The sequence below is a fragment of the Biomphalaria glabrata genome, chromosome 7, assembly GCF_947242115.1.
Source record: "Biomphalaria glabrata chromosome 7, xgBioGlab47.1, whole genome shotgun sequence".
NCBI lineage: Eukaryota > Metazoa > Mollusca > Gastropoda > Planorbidae > Biomphalaria > Biomphalaria glabrata.
Window position 1 is genome coordinate 47,410,392 of NC_074717.1, and position 27,359 is coordinate 47,437,750.

Consider the following 27,359-nt stretch of genomic DNA (forward strand, 5'->3'; position numbering starts at 1 on the left):
TCACGTGACAGCAATGTAGTATTTTTAGACTATTTTGTCTGTAGTCAAGTGTAAACATTTATTATTTATAGTCTAGATCTAGACATTCTAGATCTACATCGAAGGGAAACTAAGCAACTCTTGAAACTGTATATCTAGAATATATCTGAATTTTAGATCTAGATCTTGATCCAAATGATCTTGACAATCTTGATTTAATCTTGATAATACTTGATCTAATTATCTAGATCTAATTCATTAACTCCTTCACTGAAAGTTTCAGTGCCTGACTTGACTTAGTCGACAGACTTAGACTTTTTTACTTTTTAGTAGTTTTAGAGTTAGACTCTGAGTCTTAGTACTCTTAGACAACATTTAGTTAGATTCTAGATCTATATATAATATTATTATTAATATAAAATATAGATCTAGTCAAGTACTAGTACTAAGACACTGACTAACTATATAGATCTAGATCTACTATATTCCAGCCCAGTCTACTCTACTGACTCTACCTCTAGTTACTAGTTAGTAAACTCTAGTTTATCAAGTATATCTACTCTGACTTTAGTCTATAACACTATATCAGAATCCAAACTATATTTATACTTTAGACTACTCAACTACTGTATTAACTAATAGTGTGTGTATAGATCTAGATCTAGTATTTATGTATTAAAAAGTTACTGGATGCAGAATTCTATACTAGTGACTATATCTAGACTACATAAAACTAGATGTACATACATTAGATTTAGATCAGTTTGATTGATTTATTTTGTTAGCTTGATTAACATTCATATTTATAATTAGATCATGACTCTACTATATAATTATATATCTATGTCTATATTATAATAATAGATCTAGATAGCTTTTTTTTTTTTTTGGTTTAAGTTTAATGAGATGGGGTATTTCAATCTCATGAAATTAAAGCTGCTAATCATGCTGATTGCTATCATTATTATCATACTCATGCTTTATGAGTAGGATTAAAATGCTGATATGACAGAACATCATGATCATCATGCAGCCCAGAGTGCCCAGACCATTGCTATGTAGTCCTTTATTTAATTCTATGATGAATCTAGGCTACTTACATTTTATATAATTACTATTAAAAATATATTCTTCTAATTCAATGTTTATCTAATTTATCTAATTACTAGATTGTCTAGATCTACAATAGAATATCTACTTCAATGTTTATCTAATTACTTGATCTACATTACAATCTACTATCAAATATTACTCAAGAATTATTTAAGATTTTCCATTGGATTATTCACTTACGCACCCACATTATTTTATCAGATATCATGCCAAGACAAAGAAAAAGAAAGCTTTCATCCTGTACAAATGTTGAAGACACTATTTTGTACAAATTCCTTTATGAAAATTTTAATTATTCTGAACTTTCACCAGATGACAATAATAAACTATGCTTAAAAGGACATGTCCTCCTAATTTATCTGCAAAATCAGTCCTCCTAAACATCCACAGCAGAAATTGTTGCTTCAACTTTTGGATTCCCATTTAATCCATGTTTAATTTCAAAAGTTCATTATTTAACTGAATGCACCATTGCAAAGTATAAAAGTAATGTAACAAAATATTTGTCAGAAATTCAAAACATTTGCTATCAAATATTTTACCAGTTACCTAGCACAACTGCTCCTAACTCTGATTTAACTCCAACAAAAGCTATACAACCAACTGAAATAAATCCTGTTACTGAAATAAATCTTGTTTCATCAAATTTAAGAAGCAATGATGAATGAACCCCTCGTAGAAGACATTTAAAAAGATGACTTTCTTTTGTGTCCCAGGCAAGAAGTGAAGACAAGAATAAATATAGGAAAAAAATATGTTTATTAAAATCTCAAATTAACTCTCAGCCTAACCTTATTAAAAATCTTAGACGGTCTGTTCACCGAAAAAATGAGAGGATTAATAAGTTGTTAAAAAAATTGCACAAATATGAAATTGCTTCTGGCAAACGTTTTTTAAAATGTAAAAAATGTATTTGGCAAACAAAAAAGCATCAAGAGGTATTAAAGAAAATGAAATCATCATTTAATAAAGAATTGGCTGTGAAGGACGCTATCATAACATTTCTTCAAAGTGATAAACTACTTCTTGAAGATGAACTTAAAGAACTAAAAGAAAATAAAGCTAGGTCCCTTAAAAAAAATAATAAAACATATGATGTTATGACAAGGTTAATGTTTTTTAATTGTCTTTTATACCAGGCCCCAACTTTTCTATCTCCCCTATAGTAAGTAGTTTATCACAGAGATTGGGTGTGCTTCTTGATTGCGTCCCTCACAGAACATCAGTAGACAACTTTGTAAGAGAACTTGGTGTTATTTCAGACCTACAAGCCGCTGAAGTTGCTATGAAAACACCACATCTAACTCTTGGGTTTGATTCCACAACCCAAGAGGGTGTTCTTGTCAATTCAGTACATCTCACCACTCCATCTGATACTTTTGTTATAGCTTTAGATCAGTTGAGTGGTGGGAGGGCTGAGGACTATGAAAAACACTTAATTGAATCAATACAAAATTTAGCATATGCTTACTCAGATTTTCATAAGATAGAGTTTTCCACTTGTCATAATGAAATTATCAAAAATATTTCCAACACTATCTCAGACCGGGCATCAGTGAATCATGCTTCCATAGTTAAATTAAATGCATTATGGGGTAAAACCTTAAATGAACTTAATTGCCACCTGCACCCACTTGATAGTATTTCAAAAGGCTGCAGGTTGGCACTTAAGTCCCTGCAGACAGAAAGGAGCAGCCTTATTGGGAGTGACTGCATAGCAGGCAACATTGTCTTACAAATAGACAAACTCAGGTATCGAGATGGAAAGGGTGACCCCAAAAATTTTATTTCCTTTCTACTTAATGAAAATTTACCGAAGGGCCTTATTCCACAGTATAGGGGAAATCGTTTGCTTGTGTTTTTCCGTACTTGTGGAATATTGGTCCTTCATTATGACCAAATATTATCATTTTTAAAATCCCCTGCCCTTTCCTCTGGATCGCTGATAAGTTGCCTGCACAGTGACCTCAATAGTGAAACTGGGAAGAAACAACTTTTTGTTATGGGTATGGTAGGGAAACTGCTGACAAGCCCTTGGATGAAAAAATTTTACATTGCGCCTGGTGCGCAAGCTGTTTCTCATCTTGGGGCTATCACAGTCATTAAAGAAGTTCTAGCCCAAGTAGATCAATGCCTTAATAATCCCTTCATTATTTTCACAAGAAACCTAGACTTCTTTGGTGAAATCCTTGATGTTAATGATCCCATACTGGAGGTTCTTTTGCTCTGCCCTCAAGATAAGGAAGTTGAAAACATGATAAAAGCTAGTTTGTCTTCTATTGCAGAAACTATCAATAGGCAGTATAAAAGGTATCTTTGTATGAATGTGTCTGAGCTGATGAGCACTCAGACAGAATCTGCTAGGCTACATAACATGGATTCTGAAGAGGTGATTGGCATGTTTAGTGCAGCCAAGAAAAAAGCACCTAATGCAACGATGTGCTACATGTCCTCTAGAATCCGTTCCCTAAAGAACAGAACTGTAGCCTATCTAGATTCTCTGAGTGCCTCAGATATGACTGAAAGGGTGACTTGGGCCATTGGTGTCTCTCGCAGTAGGAGGCAGGCTAATCGAGTGAGGACGTCAGAGGTGACTAAGGAGATTGATCTGAGGGCGGAGCAAAAAAACCAGGAGACAGAACAGAAAGAAAGAAAGAAAATTGAAAAACTTTTAAGACAAGACAATTACATTGACAAGATTAAGGAACTGATTACTAACGTGACTGAACAGACTTGGATGGATGTGCAGGAATTGTTATCTGGAAATGTTATAGACAGGTTGATATGCCACTATTGATACAGTCCAGGCCCTGTATTATATAGTGGCAGGGTAAAGGGACTGAAAAAAGGAATGAAAGATGTATATTTGGTAAAATATTGGCTGGATGATGAGGACGAGAGTAGAGGGGTTGACTATGACATGAGCAAGTATCAGCTTGCCTGTGACATACTGTTCAAAGACTTGACATTACTGTAGAATAGTATTTGTTAACATCAAGGATTTTTCCCTACCCATTGACAAAAATGTTCCAGTTTCACTTCTGTCTGACAAACAGGGATTCTTTATAATAGGGTGGAAAAACAATAGGGGGGGTAAATCTGTTAGCTAATCATTAGTGACTAATACATTTCAATAAAATAAATACTTTTATAAAATTTTCAAACTGTAAAGAATAGTAAACTAAAAGTTTATGTCATTAATTTTAAACATATTATATACTATTATAAAATTCACTAGAGGTAACCATAGCCCTAACCTTTTTCTACTATATGTTTTAAGCTTTAAAATATAAAATATTTAAAATAAAATAGTACCTTAATAAAAAAAAGATGTAAATAAAACTATCAAATTATAAAGAATGATCATTCAAAATTTTTTTTTAACAGAAAAGTAAAGCCCCTCTTTCTGTAATTTTATAACAAAACATTTGTGTTGGGATTGTTTTTGTTAATTTGATTATTATTCATTTCCTTCATGTAACTATAACTTTTAAAATGATTAAACCTACATAGTGTTTACAATTGTTTTCCCATTGCATCACATGTAATACAGCAAAGTTTAAAATTAATAATGATCATGACTTACTAACATATAAAGTGTTTCTCTAGTCCTCCCAGTAGATCTGAAATAACACCAGTGGTTGTGTACTACTTGTCATTCCCATTTTTAATATTGCATTTATTTTTTTTTTTCTAGCACACTATTTTGTTTTATATCATCTAATAAAAAAAAAGCTAATCAACTATTTTTCTTAGCTATTTTTACTATCACTAATGATATGTGGTACATCATCACTTTTTATATAACGTTCCTTGTTAAAATTTATTTTATTGATAGTTCATAAAGAATTAATTTAAATTATGTTTAATGTAAAGCCATAACTTTAAAATTAAAATATTTAATAATTTTCATAAACAATATTATTAGTTTTATAAAATTGTCTTCACTTCAAGTTTGTGACTGTAAAGATATGTAAACTTTCCTTTTTATATTTATGTGTACCATTAAAAATTAAGTTTTTTCAAACACAAATCATCATATATCCTATTAACCTTTCATCATTCAAACATTAAACTCTCATAAAAAACAACAACTTTTTTTTCAAATCCATTTATTATTAACCCTTCATTAAATTAAACATTAAACTTTTCATAAATTCATTTGTGATTTATACTTTCGTGATGGTGTCTAAATTCCCACATGTGCCTTATACTTTCATGATGGTGTCTAAATTCCCACATGTGCCTTATACTTTCATGATGGTGTCCTTCAACTCCTTGCATGTCATCAGAGTCCCTTCGGCAACATTTACTTAATCATCATCCAGTACATACTAACTTGCATGTCATCAGAGTCACTTGGCTCCATTTACTTAATTATCATCCAGTACATACTAACTTGCATGTCATCAGAGTCACTTGGCTCCATTTACTTATTCATCATCCAGCACATACTAACTTGCATGTCATCAGAGTCACTACGGCACCAACAAATTAACCACCATTGACTTCATCATCATTCTATGCTGCTTACTTGCATGATATCTGCTTTGCTACACTTCTAACACAAAGAAGCCACCATTTACTTTATCTTCATTCATCACTGACTAATTTGCATGTCATCGAGTCCCTACGTCACTAACAAACCACCATTGGCTTCATCATTAGTTGGTCGAACTTAATTTCTGTGTTATCACATTCATCTTCTACGTTATCAGCACAATCCAGCAATCATTTATGCCTTGCCATCTTACCATGCTATACTTAAAAATTAACATCATATTATCAAGAAACATTTATGTAAGTAATTTTTATTTTTTCTATGCAAAATGATTTAAAGTTTTTATTCTTTTTTTCTTTAAATATACAGAAATAATATACATGTAGCTAAAGATATATTTGTTCATCACATCTAAAGTTTTATCTTTATCTTGGTGTTGTTTTTAGATGTGATATAAAAATGAGTGAGATAGTATGCTTTATTGATTTCATAAAACCTCACTTAGTGTTGAGTGAAAATGCGTTAAAAAAATTTGTAAAAAATTAACCATTTGGCATATAGAAATAATCTATATATAACTGGAAAGCTCAGGACAAGTGCTTCTTTTATCTGTTATCAACATTTTGTTAAAATAGAAATATAAGAACATTTTATTACAAAAATAAAAAATGATAACCTCATATTGAGTTGGTTAAAATAAAAAAAAAAAATATATATATATATATAAACTGTATAAAACAATAAAATACTTTTATTAAGCACACCTTAAGCTTTATTTTGATATATAGATTATAGCAAAGTGATAAAAATTAACAAAATGGTACTCATTTTTGTTCATTTTTTCATAAAATCTTGTGCCATGGTTTCCCATTGCTTCAATGTTAAGTGAAAGCGCGCCAAAATTTTATTTATTTTTTTATCTATTGGACTCATACTAACATTCTATACCTCATTGGAAAGCTCCTTTGACCACCTTTTACTTCATTAAAAAAGACTGCCTTTGTCATACGTTCGTCTCCCATACGGGATACGTGCCCTGCCCAGCGTAACTGTCAGACCATAAGAAGCCCCTCTATACTGTCTATACTGGCGTTTGCAAGGACATCACTGTTTGTAGTGCAGTCTTAACACTGTATGTCCATGATGGAGCGCAAGCATCTTTGGTGAAAGCGCTCAAGAAGTCTTAGTTGTTTTCTGTATAGTGTCCATGTCTCAGAGTCATACAGAAGGGTTGAGAGAACCACCGCCTGGTAGACATTGATATTTGTAGGCAGGCAGAGCAATTTGTTCCGCCAAACTCTTGCCTGAAGGCATCCAAAAGCGCTACTGGCCCTGGCCAGACGGTTATCAACTTCCCTTGAAAGTGAGGCGTTATTTGACACAATTCTACCTAGATATGTGAAGTGGTCTACATTTATAGTACCATTTTATAATTAATATTGTTATAATCTAGAATATTCTAGATCCTAGAGATTTAGTAGAGGTGGTCTAAGGTCACTATGGAGATTTAGTTACAGTTAGTGTATGAGATTAGAGTCTTATTAAAATTAATATTGTTTGTCTACAATAATAAAATAATCATTTCATATCACCAACAGAAAGAGAGACCTGACAACCCAGCAAGTCCGACACTTCGTTTTTCAAATTAAGGACACAGAATAGAGGTACTTACAGAGCTTTTGTAGTTACAAAATAGGTATATGAAGAAATAACCTGCGGTTAGCACGGCCTTTGCCCGCTTGCAGTAAGTGGGCTCATGACCGGAGTCTGGACACTATGTATGTGGCACAACCCAATCTAAAAATGGTTGCTGCCTTTGAGGAACCTTGAGACAAGACTTGGGTTGAAGAGATTTCGATCCATATCTGGCCTTAAGAGAAATACTTTCTAACAGTCAAATGAATAATGGAGAGCATTACAAGCAATCTGATTTCCTAATTGACTTTTTCAAAGGCTACAAATGTGTATCCGGTTTTAAAAGAAAAATTTCTGAAATATATCTTGCCTTTTCAAAATTAAAATTTATATAACGTTACTTTTTCAGCATTAAATTGAAAAAATAGGAACAGATGTGGCACAGTGTCTCAGATTAAAATTAACAACCAGGAACAGATGATCTGTCATCTCGGTTAGGGGGGGCTAGGTATGCATATGTTAAAAGTTTAGGAAATGCTGGTGTAGATCTATTTGAAAATTTAATTACATGACTGATCCAAACTTATTGATACAGCTATAGATGCTTAATATAATCTTTGTTTTTCTTTTTTTCTCTGAATACTAATAGCTCTGATGTACTGTTACATAAAAATGATTATGCTTTGTTTTAAATATGTATGTATTTAATTATACTTCAATGTATATAGAACACATTTTTTGTTTTTGGATAGAACAACACATTGACAATATATTTTTTTAAATTTACAGCTGCAATATATATGGATCCATCAATCAGGTTAAGCATTTTTATTTTATTTAATTATTTTCTTTAAAGCACAATATTTCATACTGTTTTTCATAATTGTAAATTATTTTTAATGTACCGGTATTTTAAAAAATCACCCTGTAATTTATAACAAAACACTAAGCATAATTGATAATCTTTGTTTACCTTTATTTACTTATTTAACTTTTTTATTTCTTATAACATAAGTGATGCTTATGCCAGATACATTAGGTGTTGAACCTTTTTACAAAGCTTAAATATCAACTCTCTATCTGCCTGTATGTTATGTCTGACACCCGATCGCGGATTAAGCTGAAATTTTTCACAATTATTTCTTTACCTGATAATACAACAATCAATAAAATAATTTAACAAATTTAGTAAAATAACTATTGGTAATTTATAATTTTGTTTCATATCTTGAATGAGAGAAAGAAATTGTTCCATTACTTGACTGAAGTGGTGGTATAAATTGAATGTCCCCTTTATAGGTTGCCCCTCTAAATGGAAACAAACATACAATCTTCCAGTCATAAGTGCCTCACTAGCAGACTGGTTAGCACCTCAGCCCAAGGAGGCATGAGCCTGGATACTAGTTTGAATTCAGGTCATTCCCTTTTTTTAAAAATGCCTTTAAAAATCAATGACAGTAACATCCACCCTGGTCCAGATAAGTGTCATAGCATACTGAGAAAGCTAATAGCATGAAATAATTCTAAAAAAAAAACATTGGTAAAAATATTATTAATCGTACCGATTTATTGTTGTTGTTCAATATTACTATAATTTCTTATTATAATTTATTATAATTATAATCTATTAGAAATTTGATTACATGACTGATCCAAACTAATTGATACAATTACACTTCGTTTAAGCTTTTTTTTTTCAAACCATTTTTGTTTTTACAATTTTAACATTAAGATCAATAGTAAAGCTGCTGAGCAACTCAACACATGCATGGTTGCAGTGCTAGTCATTTAGTGTTGAAGAGTCATGTTTTTTTTATATTTTTTTTTAAGCATTTCAATAGTACCTAGTTTCAGACCTTGCAATACATGGAACAGATGATGTACATGTCATTTGTTTCTATGGCTGATTAAGGTGTCATGCTGCCAGCACAATGGCCCACTGCCTTTACTTTCCCCAAAAAATTTCAGGTAACCATTAGAGTTGAGTGAACTAAGGTGCATCCTTAAATTCCTGAAATTCAAAATCAATCAGATTGGAACCTAAGATCCCTCTGTTTAGAAGCTAAGTGCTTTGTAACTAAGTCACTTGCCTTTTTTAGCTTAATATGTTATATGTTAAGTTTTGGTATTTGTAAACCTGCTTTCTTTGTCTACATCTTTACAAAGAAATTCAATTCAAATATTGCTAAGAGTTCGCCCTCCTGATCCAAGTGAAAAAGGCTTTGCACCATGAGTTCTGGATGTTAACACTGCAGACAATGCCATTATTCTTCACACAAAGCCAGAGCCCACAATTTTCACCTAAGACAATGTAGCAGATGCTGACACCACACAGGTTGGTCACAGTAAAGAATGAAATATTATTCTTAACCTTTAACCTTTAAAAAAAAAACACAAAAGAAATGAATTAGAATGTTTTATATCCAAATTTTTGATGTTACAAACTACTTTTCCTTTAATATTTCTTTTTAATGTGAAACATTTAAATTGTGTGAATGCTTGGTCCAGACAGTAGTAGAGCAACTTTGTTTATACAATTAAAAACAAATGTTCACTCTATTCAATTTTTATTTGCAAGAAATTCTATCAAAATTTCTGCCGCTGTGTTAGTATGTCTATCTATATAATTCAGTGTTGCAAGCAGGAAAAAATCATGTATGATTTGAGATGAAAATGTGTATATTTATATATACACAAGAGATATGATTTACAATAGACAAATAGAATAGGTTTAGTTTTGAAGAATTGAAGATTTCCTTCTTCTTCTAGCCAGCTTTTTGTTGCTGAGCTGTAAGCTCCTTTGCGATCTGTGCCAAGGAAAAATTAGATTGTTTTTTTTTTAGCTGTTCCACACTGCCATACTGAGTGTTGGTTATGATAGGTTGTTGTAATATTGTCTGCCTAAGGTGAATTAGATTGGAGCATTCAAAGAAGATATGATTGACAGTTTCAAGAGGCTGGGCGCAATGTTTGCGGAGGGGTTGGTGGGTCTGGTTTATTCTGTTATGGTGAAAATGTAAAGCTTTGTGTCCTGTTCTAAGTTGAAAGAAAGTAGATAGCTGTTTTAAGGGGAGAAAATTGATACTGTTTAGATAAAGCTTGTTTTTGCATGGTCATGCAATTGCTTGCTAACATTGAGTTTTGAGTGTGGCAATTAAATGGTCTTCAATAATTTTAAAGCTCACCTTTGTTTCAGATTTGTTTTTAACTTGTAACAGTATTTTTTTTTTATACAAAGACTCTGTCAGGGGCAGTGGTAGAGGTTTGTACACTGTACACTTACATTTCACTCTCTCTATTGTTAACATTTTATTTCTTTTGCACTTTCTTAGTGGCCAGACTGGCTCAGGAAAAAGTTTTACTATGTTTGGTAAGTGTTCTTTCATCATTAAAAATATAAATCTTGGCATTTATGATATTGTATTATTTTTTTGTTACAACGAATATTAATTTTAAAAATGACCTTAAATGAAATAGATTTTCTGAAGGAGGCGCGGTGGCTGAGCGGTAAAGTGCTTGGCTTCCAAACAAGTGTTCAAATCCTGGTGAAGACTGGGATTTTTAATTTTAGGATCTTCAGGCGTCCACCCAGCTCTAATGGGTACCCAACATTAGTTGGGAAAAGTAAATGTGATTGGTCATTGTGCTGGCCACATGACACCCTAAGTAACTATAGGCCACAGAATCAGATGACCTTTACATCATCTGCCCTATAGACCACAAGGTCTTAAAGGGGAATTAGATTTTATGAGTTCTTTGGCCAGCATTTCTCAAGTAGGGAGACATGACATGCATACAAAAGGGAAAGCTTTTTTTCAAAGGACAAAATATTAGTTATATTTTAATTGTAGTTATAAATATCTATATTTGAACATATTGATCTAGTAAAAATTGCATTATTGCAGATGTTTAAGAAAAACATTTAACAGAGAAATTTATTTTAAATCTTTTTTTTTTATATTAAAGGTCCCTCTGAGAACTTGGAAAGCCCGTGGTGTGATTCCCAGAAGTTTGGAGTATCTCTCTAGTGTAATAGCTCACCAACAAGATGTAACTTTCTTTTATTGTATACAATTGTTTTTATAAGGTTTAACTGGTGTAATGAAACCATTAGATTTAAATGTTTCCTTTTTTTTTCTGCCCCACTTTTGTTTAAAACACGAATCATAACATTTTTTTAATTCTCTTCACAGCATGGCAGTAAAAAACAGTTTTTGTGTCGCTGCTCCTTTTTAGAAATCTATCAAGAGTAAATCTTTGATCTTTTGGATACAGCTTCACAAGGTATTCGCTTATGTGAGAATATGAACAAAGGTGTCTTTATAGATGGACTCATTGAGCAAGTTATCTGCAACCCAAGAGATGCTTATCAGGTATTAAAGCCATCATTGAGTTAATTCTAGTTTTACACATTTTGGTTTTTTGTAAGATTTTTCTTGATAATAATATGCCTGAATTGAGTTTTAAAGGAATGGAACATACTTTGTTGTCTTCAGTTAATAATCAAGGGCTGGTTGAATCGTAGAGTAGCTCCTACTTCCATGAACAGAGAGGGTTCGCGCTCTCATGCTGTTTTTACAGTTAAAATAGAGTCAAAGGTATAGTTTTTATTTCAATTAAATGTTAATGTTAATTAAAACATGTACACTTAATGTACAAATAGACATTTATTTTGTCTGTGTTTATCTACTAGGAGGAAGTCCTCAGCCCCCTGGATGACAAAGTGGTCATCATCGAACCACGATGGACGAACTAAATATATATACTAGAAGGAAGTAGGTGGTTTCCAAAAAAGCAATATATCACAGATAAATCTAATTGATCTGGCAGGATCAGAGAGACAGAAAGCTACCAGGAGATCATGGGAAAGCATGGACTAGGTGGAACAAAAATGGAGAAAGATTTGAAGATATGTGTGCCACAAGCAACTTGGTGATAGGAGTAACTGTCTTCCCACACAAACGAATAAACAAGGCAACAGACCATGTCTGTATTGTGAAGAAGTTCTGTCAATCTCTTCAGGATGAACGTGTCAGACAAGGAGCAGTTGTTGCTTCAGATCATCATCTTCTGATCGCCAGAGTGAGACTGAAGCTGAAGAAGAGTTGGACTGGAGTGTCCAGCCAATGCCAACACTACAGCACCATTGTTATGAAAGACGGCGAAAATGGTAAGAGTTCAAGGTCATTTTATCAAATAAGTTCCAGCTCCTAAAAGAGCTGCTTGAATAGGAGACAGTAGAAAACAGACGTGACAGAAAGTGTACATACCAAGAAGTACTAGAGTCCAAGTCATAAACACACAAGGAGTGGATTTCAACAGAAACTCTTCAGATGATAAAAGAAAGAAGAGAGAAGAAATCAGGCATGAACAACAGTAAAACAAGAGCAGCAAAAGGAAAAAGCACAAAAAGAATATGCTGAAATAGATAGGAATGCCAAGCATAGCATCAGAACAGACAGGAGGAACTACAATGAAGCATGGCAAAAGCAGAAGAAACAGCCCTTCAGAACAGTACTAAGTCATTAAAATCTGGAAAATTTGCTAAGCCAGAGAGACAATTAAATGGCAAGAATGGTGAAGTGATATCACAAAGAGATGGATCGAGGATTTCAAGGAGGCTACTTAACAGATCTACTCCTGCAAACTTACCAGAGATACCACCAGCTGCAAGAGGCCTGCCTATCAAGTGCAGTGCACCCACTAAGAAAGAGATTTGCAGCACAATCAAGCAATTGAAGAATGACAGATCTGCAGGACCTGACAGCATCCCAATGTGAAGTAACCATACCCCTCTTCGTCAAGATATGGGAAAAAGAAGTGCCACCAGAATGGAAGGAGAGCTACCTCATCAAACTCCCCAAGAAATGCGATTTTAGTTCCTGCTCCAACTATCAAAGGATAATACTGCTGTCCATTCCAAGTAAAGTGTTTAACTGCATTCTGCTTAACTGAATGAAAGATGCTGTAGATTCATATCTCCTTGACCAAAAAGCCAGCTTTTGTAAGGAGAGATCATGCACAGATCAGGTAGCGACGCTACAAATCATTGTGGAACAGTCCATGTCCCCTTATTGATGAAACTATCAAAAAATCAAAAAAGCATTAGGGTTTCTTAAAAGAAATTTCTATAAATCAAATAAGAACATAAAACTAAAATGTTATTTAACCTTGGTTATGGTAATAGAATATGCATCCTCTGTTTGGGACCCCTTATCTCAAGAAAACATTAAGAAACTGGAACAGACACAAAATAGAGCAGTGAGATTCATAACAAACAAATATTCACATTTGACTAGAGTGACAACTTTAGTAAAATCACTAAATTTAGAAAGCCTTCAGGATAGAAGACTCAAAAGTAAAGTAGCAATTATACATAAAACACTGAACCATAATCTTCAAAGACAAAAACAAAATTTAATAAAATACTCAGAAAGACACAAAGATAAAGGCACATTCCTCATCCCATATGCCAGGACAAATTTGTGCAAATGCTCCTTCTTCCCTAGTGCTATTAGAGCACTGAATGGGTTGCCTGAGTTAGCCAGGAAAACCAGTGACTTGGCAGAATTTAAGTCATTGGTTAATATGCATGACTGAATGCATAACGCGTCGGACATAATCATCTTCTTTACAACTATCATATTGTATATAAAAGTCAAGAAAATTAGAAGCTATGTATGTCTTTTTAAGGATTTATTGTGAGCATTTTTTTTCTTTTGATTTTTTTCATTTCTTTTCATTGAAATGTTTTTAAAAAAACATTGTTTTCCCAAATAAAAAAAAAATCAACAAACATTTAAATGTGTACTTATCACTTGTGAAATTGTCTCCACCAGCCAGCATACTGCCCTCCAGCCAACAGACTTTAACAAATTTTATTTTTGACTTATGCATGTGCTCTTTCTGTAAGCAGTGGACAATTTTCATGCTATGTTCTCCACTGGACTCAATCTCTTAGCTCTAGAATAAACCCTTGCCTTACTTTCTACATGTTTTCTCCAGAATGACACTTCCATCATCCTTTAGTAACAGCATTTTTTTTTGTTGGATCAACTTTACCATCATTAATATTTTGAAACTAATTTTCCTTTATTCTTCCTCCTGTATAATCATCTTCGGTTTTGAAGTAGCATCTGTATCATATAAGATAAGAAGATATACGTTTCAATAACTTACAAATGAAAATGAATCTTGAATAGTTTCCCTTTGTTAAACATCAGGATTTGTTTCTTTCACCATGTTTTACCAAGTTTGAGGACTTTGAAGCAAGGAGCTTACATTTTCTTCTTCTGCTTTTTCTGATAGGTGTAACATTGGATAATAATCTCAAGATTGCTGTTTCCACTGTTTTAAAGGTGTTATTTATAAGGTTTGTGTAAATATGTATAATTATAATACAAAAGAATTCTGAGCTAGCCAGGAAAACCAGTGACTTGGCAGAATTTAAGACAATTTAAGTCATTGGTTAATATGCATGACTAAATGCATGACGCGTAGGACGTAATCATCTTCTTTTTTGAAGTAACGTCTGTATTATATAAGATAAGTAAGATAAGATAATTCTTATTAAATCTGGATCATAAAATATATTCTAGATCTAGAGACTAGTCTCTAAATCTAGATTTAACTTTTCCATAGTAGGAGAGTTTTCATTTTTTATTTTGTTATCTGAAACTAAAATAACTTTTGGTCCTTTAATGATTATTTAATGTTATTAAAAAGGACATACATTTCTCCTTAATTCTTTACCAATCATAACATTTTTTTAATAACAAAAAGGTTATTGAAGTGTAATCATAACAGGGTAGTGAATGATGAACATGCCAAGTTAATAATTCCATCAGATGTTGAAAATAATTATGGCAAGAAATATTTGAACCTGTGCCTCGTACTAGACCTAACCATCTGTCTAAAAATTAAACAAACTTATGTTAACATTAAATATAACTTTTGTTTTTTGCTTCTCTGAAACATATATATGCTCATTAAAAGACCATATGTGTACTATACAATAGGCCAAACTCATGCACTCTAACAAGTCTAAATCTCTGCTAGTAAGTTAAATATGTTTTACATAATCAATTTTTACCTTTTTACTTCAGATCTCCAAAAATAGAGGATTTCAATCTTTCTTTCAAAGATTATCAAAAAATCTTTTTACAGGAGGATTCATTTAAGGTTGGTTGAACTTGAAAAAAAACCTGTGCTCATAAAGTGAAAATAAGATATGTATATACATTTTTTTTTAATTGAATTAGGGGTCGGTGAAAAACTGTCTATTTTTATTTATTGACAGAAATTGTATGCTGTCATTAGTAAACTTCAACAAGAAAATCAAAACTTGCTGGAAAAGTTGAACTTTATGAATCACTTAGAGGTTTGTTAGTGATAGCTAAAATAAATTAGCATTTTTCATTTAAAGTTTTTATAAAACCAATATTTATGTATTGTACGATAATAATAAGGCTTGTCTTCGAGTCCAAAGATTAGTAAGGAATGCAGTATTTCCCGTGGCTCCTCAGCCCCAGCTGTGACTTAAATATTTTGCTACATCCATGGCAAGCATAACCATTGTTTGCAGGTGGTTGATTTGGATTTTCTTTTCGCCGTCTGTGTTTGTCCTCGGTCGCTGATTTTCTTTTGGTCTCAAATGTGTATCCTGCGGCCTTTGTGAGTGACCTCCAGCTGTCTCGTTCTGAGGCCGCATGTAACCAGGTGCTCTGTTCTAAGTCAGCTAAGGAAAGTTGACCCCTAAGCTGGTCTTTGAAGCATTTTCGTAGGGCGCCTTTGTTACCTTTTAGCTCACCAAAAAAGACTGTCTTTGGCATACGTTTGTCTCCCATATGGAATAACAATAGACTTAAAATGAGTTCTTTGTTTGCGCAGCAGCTTTTAAAATGGATAAATAAAAAAATGACATGTAACAAATCAAAGCAGCACTAGGGTACTTAAGTATAAAGTTAATAACATTTGGTGAAGCATAAGCTCTTAAATCATAGAGTTCTGAACTGCCAACCTTGACCAGGTACTAATCTAACATCTGACTGTGCCATACAGGTCCCCCCAGAAAAAAAAGCTTCCAAGCCAGTAGAGTTATTTTGGTCTGTAGACCTGTATTGTTACCCAGGGTAATGTCAGAGCCTATCTTTGTTTCACCAGATTTTGTTCACTTTTTTCTGTCAGCAATTATTGTGCTTATGTTATATGTCATGTTTCATTTGTTTTAGGAGGCCTGGTAAATGCTGGCCCTACAAGCCGGGGGTCCCGGGTTCAACTCTTGGTGAAGCCTGGAATTTTTCATTTCAGGATCTTTGGGCGCCTTTTAATTGGTACCTGACATTAAGTGGGGAAAAGTAAAGGCTGTTAGTCATCATGCAGGCCTTGTGACACTCTTGTTAACTGTGGGCCACAGAAACAGATAACCCTATATTTCACTAAGGGGAACTTTACTGACAACACTTTTTTATTTGTTTAACATTTAAGCTTCAAACACCATTTACGTTACCTATTAAAAGAATCCCACTTTGTAAACTTTTCTATTTAAACGTTAAAATGGTTAAAGTCCACGTGATCAAGATGTAAAGAAAGATGATTTCAAGTGATGATTGTCTCACACCACTCTCTCAAACTTAAAAGATGTTGCATTGTTTTCAATTTTTTAGGTAACCAATACAAGAGTTTTATTTAAAATTATCTATTAATAATGCTTAATTTTTTTTTTATTAAGTTTAAGGACCACAGCTGCTCCAAGCCCCCAGCAGTAGACTGCATCAGTGAAGGAGAAGAGGAGGAGGAAAGTAATTTATCTTTAACAACTGAAAAAAGAGACATTGACATCCAGACAGACATGAACACTGCAAATGGTTTAGATGAGATAAAAAAATGTGCGATGGATATAAGCTTGAAATCAGTCAAGATAGGAAAAGCATGGACCTAGTGTAGCAAGAGAAATGTGTTCAACAGAATAATGACCAGCCGAAACGTGAAGAACTTTTAAAAGATAAGCTGGATGAATTGATCTCTAAAGAGAAATCGCTGTCACGACAAAGGGATAGTAAAACAGACATAGAGAACAAACTATTGGAAAGTAAGGTCCGTGAGCGTGAGGAGAAACTCCTGGTGATAAGCCCCCGGAGGATATTCCAGCTACCCGTCGCCTCAGCGTGGCCCTCCGGTGGAAACATCCAGAGGTGGATCTGGACAGGCTAAGAACGAGTAGCGAACCAGGCCTTCTAGCAGGTCTCCCTGGGTGAGCTTTTGTTTTTTTTATCTCACTCGGGGTGGGGATGGAACAAGTAACCTGCAACCCAGTCCAAAAAGTCCGCCACGCCGTTCCACAAAGGGGGTCGTCATCAGTACCAGGAGCCTGGAGTGGCGACTCCCGCACGGAATTGTGGCGGTTACAGAATAGGAATATGAGACAAGCTCCCCGCAGTTAGTACTGTCCTCGACCACTTATAGCGAGTGGTATGAGAGCGGGGATGGTGCGCTGTGTACACAGCACGGCCCGGTTTTCCCATTCAGTCAACCGATATGGCCGCCTACCATTGGGTGCCCTCAGACAGGACAGGGGTGAAGAACCCTGATAAAAGCCTTTCTAACCATCAACGGGATAATGGCGCCTCCGGCGCCGATTCCCTACTGGACTTCATCGAAGGTGATAAGCCCAGAGATGTTTGAACAGGAAATACAGACAGATTTATTTTTAGAACCAGTCACTAAAAGAAAAGATGGAGGAGGAGGAAATAAACACAATGAAAGCTTGACTAGCCCTAAGTTCAGAACATTGCAGTAGAATAAAGTTTGATACAGAAGTCAAAGTGTAAAAAATAGAAAATATGCAAACTAAGTTACAAATGGAGTAAACAAAATATTTTTTATTCCTCAGAATCATGACTCTCAGCTGACAGCCAAAGAAGAAGAACTGCAAAGAGTGAACATGACTCTTCAGGTGAATTTCTTGAGTGAATGATCCTAAAAAAAAAAGTCTATGTCAGTAGTTTTTAAACACAGAAAAAACAAGAAAAATAAGTATGAAAACAAATACAAAATATTTTCCTCTAAAGCTTTGAATAGTTAACTTGAAAGAAAGGGTACATTAAGGAACAATGTTTGTCTAGATCAGGAGTGATAACTAACTATGTATACTATCTTTTAATTCACATATGTACTGTAATATACATTTACTTTAATTTTTTTACACTCCCTATTGAAAAGCTGCAACAAGAGTTGTAAATTAAATTAATTTTACTAATAATCTCTTCATAGTGGCCTCCAACATCATAACATTTCACCACAATGGCTTTGTCTGAACGAAATGCGGGAAAATAGGCAGGTTGCAACTGGGTTTGTGAAGTCATGTGAAACACTGTAATCATCCTTAATCTTCGGAATCGAAGACATTAATATTATAGTTGTTGTCAATATGAAGTATTTAACTGTTTACATTTGTGCATAATGTTCCTGAACTGTGGAACTAGCTTACTGGTTGTTATCCTCTTGACTGCTTACACTTGTTTATTTTCAATCATATTTTCAAAGATGTATGTGGACCCTAATAATGGGAAACTTTAACAGCAATGTTTTTTAAGTTTGGAAATGCAGTTTCTAGAAAAGACCCATAAAACTCCTGTGGAAGAACTTACTTGAACTTCTCTTTCAGGTCATTATTTGCTTGGAGGTGTGTCCTCTAGAGTGGAATCAGCTAATTGGTGAACTGATGAAATTGAAAACTGTTTCTAAGTTCTTGACTTCTTAAAATTTGCTTTCAAATTCCACAATCAAAGAATAAGTCTTGTACTTTTCAACCCCTTTGCTAGAAACAGTTTCACCTTTCAGCAAATGTCAAAACCTGTCTTTACTTGCTTGCCTGGAGAAATGGGATGACTTTGTTTGAAAAGATTTAACATGCACATACATTTCATGTGCAAATAACCAGTTGCCGCTGCGACAGTGTTGATGGCAAACATAAAGGCTGTCTTTCCCTCTTCCTTAGAAATATTAGTTACAAAGTCACAGGAACAAGACAATTTCTTCCTTGAGATCTCAAGTTTTTCTCATTACCTTGAACATGCTACGCTAGCGGATAACACTGTAGTACCGAACATGGGAATGATATGTTTCCAAATATCCAAGTAGTTCTCTGAACTGCCTGTGATCAAGACCCCTAGCTCTAATAACTTTGAGCTCTGAGATAATTGGGTCAATAACGTCTAATATTCAATGCAGCTTTTCACAAACTTTCCAGTGTAGAGGTAAGAGTTTATGGTTGGGATATTGTTCTTTAATTTATTAGGAAAGCTTTGTGCGTGTTTTTCTCAGTCAAAGCTCGGACACCATGTTGTTAAACTCACCATCTTGTTCCATGCCAACCCAACACTTTCAACTAGTTCTTTATAGTACTGAATAAAAAAATGGCCTGAGTTTGTGTCTTTGACTAAATGTTTCGACATATTACCAATTACAAAAATCCTCCTTTACTTTAAACTTATTAGAATGGCATATAAAGAAATGTTTCTTTAGCGTCTTCGTCATAAGAATCAGAAGTTTCAATAATTTAAATAGATTTTTAAAATCATTATATTTTTACACATTATGTGGGCATATATAATGTTTTTGGGTGTCAGCGGGCGGCATAAAATGCTCCGGCAGGCTGCATGTGGCCTGCTGGCCATAATTTGCCCACCCCTGATCTAGATGGAAGGGCAAATTTTAAAAATTCTTTAATGAGGGGAGTGGATGTACAATAAACCTTATTTAAAAAATTATAATTGGTTAAAAAAAACTTTCATTTTGATTTCTAGAAATTTGAAAAAGACAACAAAGTTTTACAAGCTATGTTGAAGCACACAGAAGGTAAGACTGCCCTATTACTAACAAATATTTTATTGTAACTTTCAGAAAGAAATTTGCTTAGTTGTTTGACATTGCATTCTGATAATAGGAAATTTCTAGCTCAGGTTCTCATGATAGTCCCTTGCCATTAACAATGTCAGAAGGTTATTACTTTGGTTTGTAAATAGATGTATGTGGTATTTGTTATGCTTGCTCATGAAAAGTAAATTATATAAGTGAAAAAGTCAAAAGGACCAGGTAGCCCATCCATACCTAGTTGTCATTGTAGGCAGTAGGCTTTTTTGAGGGGAAAACTATCTGAAAAACCTAGGAAAGGGAAGTCACATTATTTTTCTTGTATGAATTAAACACTTTAAAAGTTCAAAAGAAAATATAACTTATGACACTTTTAGTTGTATAGTTGTATAGTCTTATTAAATGAGCGTCACTAAACAAGATAGATAACTTTGACCCACTACAACTATGTGAGATCATCTCAAAATGGACAAATTCTGTCAATGAAAAAACTGAACATGACAAAAACATAAACAAATGCATTAATGCCTCTAACCAATTAGCTTTGCTACTTTATTTCAATTCTCTTTTAGTATCATGACTTTTTTTTTTTATTTAATACTTTGAAACAAGAAAACTGCAAAATAAAACAACTTAATGAAATAAAAAAGCTTCTTCTGTGTTTATTTATTTAGCTCTGTAGTTTGTAAGGTCATTGGTCTTTACCAAATTCAAATGATCAAGCAAGAATAATTGTATAATTTTGACTTTTCTGGAATAAAATTATTCTAATTTTTTTGTGTTCAATAGTTTGTGAGCAGAAAGCTCCTGAAGTGCCAAATTTTCAAGTTATTAAGAAAATTGAATTAGCCTATAGCCGCAAGATGGAAGAGTTTGAGAGGTCAATCTTTGGCAAAGATGTAAGTATCAAAGATACTGTCTAACTGTTGTAACTGTTAAGGAAACTGTAACATTAAAAAAAAATTCCTATGCCTTTTTTTTTTACAAACCCTGCCTTTTTCTTAATTAATACAATGATTCTTCACCAATTTAAGGACTCAGCATTGATTATGTTTAATTTTACTTGTTTAGATTGTAATCTGTTTTTACGAGTCAAGTTTACTTAACCCTTTTACTAATATGTTATTCTTGCAAGGGTTAAGAAATTCTAATTTATCATTCTTTTAATGGTCATTGTATTTCCTTTGAACACTTGTAACTGAATATCTCAGCTACACCACCTTGTGATCAATATCATTTAAATATTGCATGCAATTATTGTAACTATACATGTTTTATTTTCAATCAGAAAAAGTAGCTGAGTTATTATTTGAAGTAGCAAAATTAAAAGAGGAACTTCACCTTGCCAGGGAAACACATGCATCTGTTTTAAAAGACAGGAATGTAAGTATATTTTGTATTTTGCATTGTTTTCCCCCTTCACTTTACAATTGATTCATCAAGCAAACTAGGGATTACTAAGACACTCCCTTCAATATTAAGCCTTTTTTTTTTTCTTTACGATGCCATCTGTTCATTTAAGAAACTGGTGAATTCTGGGACTCCCCTTTGATTATGTTGATCCCCTCACAGCTTAAATTCAATGACACACCGTTAAATCTTAACAAATGCATCATGCCCACCCAGTTGAGAAGGAAACTTTTTATAGTATCACAAGCCTTAACATTAGGCTCTACTCAACAAAATTTACTTTGACTCAATCCTTTCTGTCTTTTCAATTTTTTTCCTTACATTTTAGTGCTGTTCTGTGGAATCTTTTAAAACTTCATTGATTTTACCATCACAAAAGAGATACAAGACACCGATAGCAAAGACAAACAGACACAAACACTCTTTTGTTCTCCTGGCAATCAAATCATTAAATAAGAACAATCTGGTATAAACTTTGTCACATGTAAATTATGAGTGAGTCTGGTGGTGTAATGCACAAATTGTAAGACAAATTTCCTTACGGATAATAAAGATTATTATTATTATTATTATTATTATTATGAAACATTGAGAACATGCACACAATTCAAAACTTCCTTGAAACATTGAGAACATGCACACAATTCAAACACTTCCTACTCTTGATGGCTAGCCATGCAGCTTTTGCCATTCAGCTGAACATCACGTTTATAAGTAGAAAAACTCCTGCTCATGAAAACAATAGATTGAATAGATTAGATTGAATAGATTTTAAAGACATTTTGTAACTTGTATTAATTTCCTCAAGTCAATGATGCATATTAAAACACTATTTTTAAGGTATTAATAATCTTTTACTTTTTTCTAATGATTCATTTTAACACTGGGATGTCTACCTTGTCTAATTGTCATTAGATGGTCACAATGTTGACTTACTTGACTTATTCCTTTCGACTCCCAGAAGGGCATAGGGCTTAAACAGTACCACTCCTTGGGTGTCTGTTCTGGGCAACTCCCTTCAGTTGAGTCTATGTTGCTTCTTGGATGGCTGCCAGATCGTGTGCTTTGTGCTCTGGACTGTCGTTAGATGGTCATGATTGTCACAGTCTCAGTGGACATTGCCTGATTTAAAGTTCATGTCATGTTAAGAGGTTAAAAGACACGTGGAATTCCTGATGTAGAAAACAGGAAAAGTAAAAAGTATGTTACAGGCTTGGAAACAGGAGTTGCATTGCTCAGTCCATACCACATTTGTTACTGATTGTCCTGATGGAAAGTTAAATTTGAATTTGGCCATGTTAGCACTATTGATAAGGGTTAGGGTCATTGAATGTGTTTGTTCTCGTACTCAAAATTACTGAAAGGATATAAACTATATACATTCTATATATTTTTAACATTTTTGCATAGTATCTTTTTCATGCTTAGAACATGATCATTGCTCTAAGGTTTTTTTTTGTTGTTTTTTTTTGTGTGGAAATGTAGGGGGAGGGGTATATGGGTTAAGGTTTTCTGTGCTGATTTAGGCGGTCAGCAAACAACTTAGTTTGGTTTCGAACTGAAGCCTCCTTGTAGCCAAGTAGTTTATGCCACTGACTTGTAAGAACATATTCTTCTTGTTTTCATATCAACACAATTATTTTACACTTTATTGTTATTTATCTTTTTTTTTTTAGTGCAATAAAATGGGTGCTGAATTTCAGAGTGCTGTGTCTATACAAGGAGGTGCTATTGGTGAGCGTGGAGAGAGAAAGTCATCTTCAGAAAAAAATGGCTCGGTTAGAGGTAATTATGCCCAGAATAGTAATGCTTTACACTTTATATATTTATATTTCACTACACACACAGATTATATCACCCAATTATATCACCAAACATGGACAACAAAGATTAAGACTACCAAAACAATGTCCTTATTATGCATTACAAAAAATATTGTCAATGTACTATGCTGTCATCTGTAATATTTTATTTTTCAATATCTGCCTGGTTTGGTAATCTGAACATTAAAAATAAAATTAACATGCCCTTAAAAGTACAATCATTGGCATTTAACACAAACCATACTTGGATACTTATTTGAGGAAAACATTAAGAAAATTATAAAGATTTTAAAGATAAACACCCTCTGGATCACAATTTTAACATTTACTCTCACATGGACAATTCTAAAGACACTGATCACAAAAACAGAATCAAACACTCTTTGTGTTTCCATAGCAAATTATTGAATAAAATCCAACTTTAGATTTGAACTCCTAGCACTGTGTTGAAGTGAACTGGGCAATGAATGTATAAAATGTATTTATTTGTTACAGTTTAGTAGCTATTAGTATAGATAAAGTAATAAGTACATAGATCTTCATTAAAAATATTTAAGTATTTTTTTGATTCTATTTTACTGTTACATATTTCAGGAAGAACTCTAATAAAAGAAACAAAAATGCCAGAAATAAATGAACAATCTTGGAGAAGTAAAAAAAAGTGAATGAACTAATAACATCCTTTTAAAGAATCACTGTTTTTGTAAAAGCAGTATAAAGTTGTTGTTTTTTATACCAATCAATGGTTATAATTCAAAGAAAGCCACTTCATTCTTCTTAAAAAATCCAGTACAAGAGATACAGTACTTGTAAGCATGTCAATGATTGGTTGAATCCTACCAGTATTTGAATAAACATATATTTTAGTTTGAAGCCCAAGATTGGCATTGACTCTAGACAAATAATTGTGTTTATACACAGTTTGACTGTAAAAGAAATATGTCGAGATATTTTTGTTAAGATTTTTCTTAAGTTCAAGCTACTACACTCTTTTAGTCAATAAGTTCTACAATGGAATTTAAAAAGATGTTTATGGAAATTGTCTTTCATTTCACTAGCCATTTGTTTCTCATAAAAATTGTGGAATTGAACATGTCTGTTACATGTGCTTCTATATCTAATATTTATGAATATGTATATAGAATATCCTCTGCTTAAAAGTATGCTTTATTGGAATATGTTTGATGTCAATACTTGTAATAAAATGAACAAGAGGTGTTTCACTCTAGTAGTTTAAATTTTCATAAGTTATGAACTAGAGGCCTTAAATCAAATTTACTACTTTTTGATAAATTTGTCATCTCTGTAACTGTAATGTAACTAGGCCTCAAGGTTTCCTAAATTGAGCCAAGAGAAAGAGCATCCACATTTATCTTTTTTCTAGAAAGAACAAAAATAAAGCAGAAATATTTCTCCTATTTTGACACAAATTAAGAAAAATAATATGACCATTTTTGCAGGAGCTCGCAAGGTTGAATTTATAGGTAGGCTATTTAGGCATGGTTGTATTTTACACAGCTACAACTGTATTAATACATAAATAAGCTGTCCTATTGTAAATATGTACTGTACATAAAGAATTAGTTATTAGAAATAGCTATTTGATCTTCATGTATTGTCTTGAATCCTTTTTTTTTTTTGTTGGTGTTTTGATTTTTCTGAATAACTTATATGTTAAACTACTTGTATAATGTGTTTGTAAATATTCATATCAGATAATTTCTATTGCTGTTTATTATGACAGTCTTAAGTTTAAGGAAGTTGGAAGTTTTTGTTTATGTATCAACACAGACCATGAGCTCTATTATAACTGTCTGTCTGGTCTTTCAGTTTTTCTTTGGGTCATCTTTGTTTCATTGTGGCAGTCTGTATTTATATTTAGTGTATTCTTGCCATTTTATGCCCATAATTGAACCCAGACTCCTTTGGTTCAATCCTTCTAGCACCCTTAAATGCTTTGCATGTAGCTGCCAAATCTGAGAGCCATAATGAAGTGCTTCGAGGCCACTGCCTGGTAGATATGTAACTATTTATCTATCACTAATTGCAAAGTTTGGGCCCTCTGAGTCCACCCAACTCTAATGGGTACCTGGCATTAGTTGAGGAAAAGTAAAGGCGGTTGGTCATTGTGCTGGCTACATGATACCCTCGTTAACTGTAGGCCACAGAATCAGATGACCTTTACATCATCTGCCCTATAGACCACAAGGTCTGAAAGGGGAACTTTACTTACTTACTTAATTGCAGAAGTGTTGTACATAAAAACATTCCGTACTCAACTTTAACTGCCATTAGTTAGAATCAATATCTTAAATAGAATAAGGTGTAATTTTTAACATTAAGCCACAGAGATGTGACCCTACAATGACTATGCTACGAGTAGTAGTTGTTATTTATAATTATAGCAATCAATTTTTTTGTTAAAGGCCCCTAGCACTATTATACCTTCAAATTAGCTTAGTGATATTGTAATATGTGATTTATATTAGCTGATATTTTATTGCTTTCATGGATTAATAAGAATTGGTTCTGTTACTTTTCATAACATTTGTCATTACACCACAACTGATGCCTTACTGAACACAATGTTCTAATGAGTGAAAATAAAGTTATTTATTTTCTAATCTTGTTTTCAAGTTTCATCAATTTTTCTTTTACTTGGCAGAATTTACAACAGAGTAAGAAGCATCACACAAATTTTATTGGGATATATAAATAGGGTCATCAAGTGGCTTCTATACTTTAAATACCAAACCACACCTTATAGTTCTCAAGTTCTGACTCAGTGTCATGTTGATCTGGTTGCTCTGTTCATCACATTTGACTTATAGCTCAAGATTTGAAATAATAGGAAAAAAAAAAAAAGCTCAACATTTCTTTAACTTTGTTCAAAATTTAGATTAGACCAATGAAAATAATTATATAATTTCAAGTAAACTTTAAATGTATAAAATATTAATAAGGAGAGATAATATAGACCTAAAGGCTGTGGAATATGCTAAATTTGAAGTAAGTGGGAACTGGGAATAAAGGGAAACAACTGAGCATGATGTATATTCTACAAACGTACTTTTCTTGTTAGTGAAAGTAAACATGAGGATATAACATGTTTTATGTTTTAGATTTGTATTTTCACTCCAAAGAATTTGAAGGAGGATGCCATTCTATTTTAATAATATAGATCAAGTAAGTGATAAATGCATTATAACTAAGAAAGAAGATAGCGAATAGAGTAGGAGCAAGTACACAGCCCTGCTTTACGCCATTTTCTATTGGAAAGTGATCAGAAAGGGCACCTCTGTGTCACACTGGCTTTCAGATAAGACCTAGTCCACTAAAGAGTGGGTTAGTCGGTCGAGCAACACTCGAGCAAAGATCTTTCCTGCTACTCACAGAAGTGTAATGCCTCGATAGTTTTAAGGTTTGAGCAGATAGACTTGTCACCCTTTTTGTATAGGGATATGATTACGGAGTCTCGAAGTTCAGGTAGGACCACGCACTTCTCCCAGCGTAGAGCGAACAAGTCTGTTAGCCTCTCGGTTAGGGCGACACCACCCATTTTAAATATTTCAGCGTCCATCAGAGCCAGGTGCCTTGTGTTTTTTTTTTAGTTTAGATATTGCTGTCTCAATTTCCTCAGATGTCGGTAGGTCGTCGAGCTCCTCTCTCATAGTTTTCTGGGGGACATTTGCAAGCGATTCCTTCGATAATGATGGGTCCATTGAGGCAGCGATTGCACGAAGGCATTTTTATCCGGCTTCGTTCCACCGGCAATGTGTTCAATCTTCGACGTCTACTATTCCATATAAAAACAAAGGAGATGGTCATAACGGAGCTTCTCTATGCCGATGATTGCGCCCTGCTAGCTCACAATAAACATGACCTCCAGAACGCGGTAAACGAACTTACATACGCTGCCGCCTAACCCTAGCCTCGGGAAAACAGAATTCATGTTCCAGAAGTCGCCCAATAAAACATACTCAGCCCCAAGGATCACCATAAACGGACAGCACCTTAATGTGGTA

General features: G+C 33.5%; 1 protein-coding gene across 10 annotated transcripts; it reads left to right on the top strand.

Moving 5' to 3' along the window:
• The first annotated feature begins 175 nt into the window (after window positions 1-175).
• Window positions 176-25,935, top strand: LOC129927195 (uncharacterized). 10 transcript variants are annotated; one of them, XM_056034612.1, is made up of 12 exons: window positions 11,566-11,601; window positions 11,725-11,826; window positions 11,922-12,398; window positions 14,537-14,600; window positions 15,334-15,409; window positions 15,528-15,608; window positions 18,120-18,182; window positions 20,035-20,086; window positions 20,891-21,000; window positions 21,390-21,484; window positions 23,188-23,296; window positions 23,929-25,935. In XM_056034612.1, the coding sequence occupies exons 3-10, from the start codon at window positions 12,140-12,142 to the stop codon at window positions 21,396-21,398; spliced, it is 714 nt and encodes a 237-aa protein (XP_055890587.1). In that variant the 5' UTR covers window positions 11,566-11,601; window positions 11,725-11,826; window positions 11,922-12,139; the 3' UTR covers window positions 21,399-21,484; window positions 23,188-23,296; window positions 23,929-25,935. The 10 variants fall into 10 exon arrangements, with proteins under 10 accessions (XP_055890586.1, XP_055890585.1, XP_055890584.1 ...); XM_056034613.1 differs by having other exon boundaries at window positions 11,571-11,601; window positions 11,998-12,398; XM_056034616.1 differs by lacking the exon at window positions 18,120-18,182.
• Window positions 25,936-27,359: the final 1,424 nt, after the last annotated feature.

Excerpts from the sequence above, each read along its gene's own strand:
- LOC129927195 (XM_056034609.1), top strand. The coding sequence starts at position 2,378 with ATGAAAACACCACATCTAACTCTTGGGTTTGATTCCACAACCCAAGAG.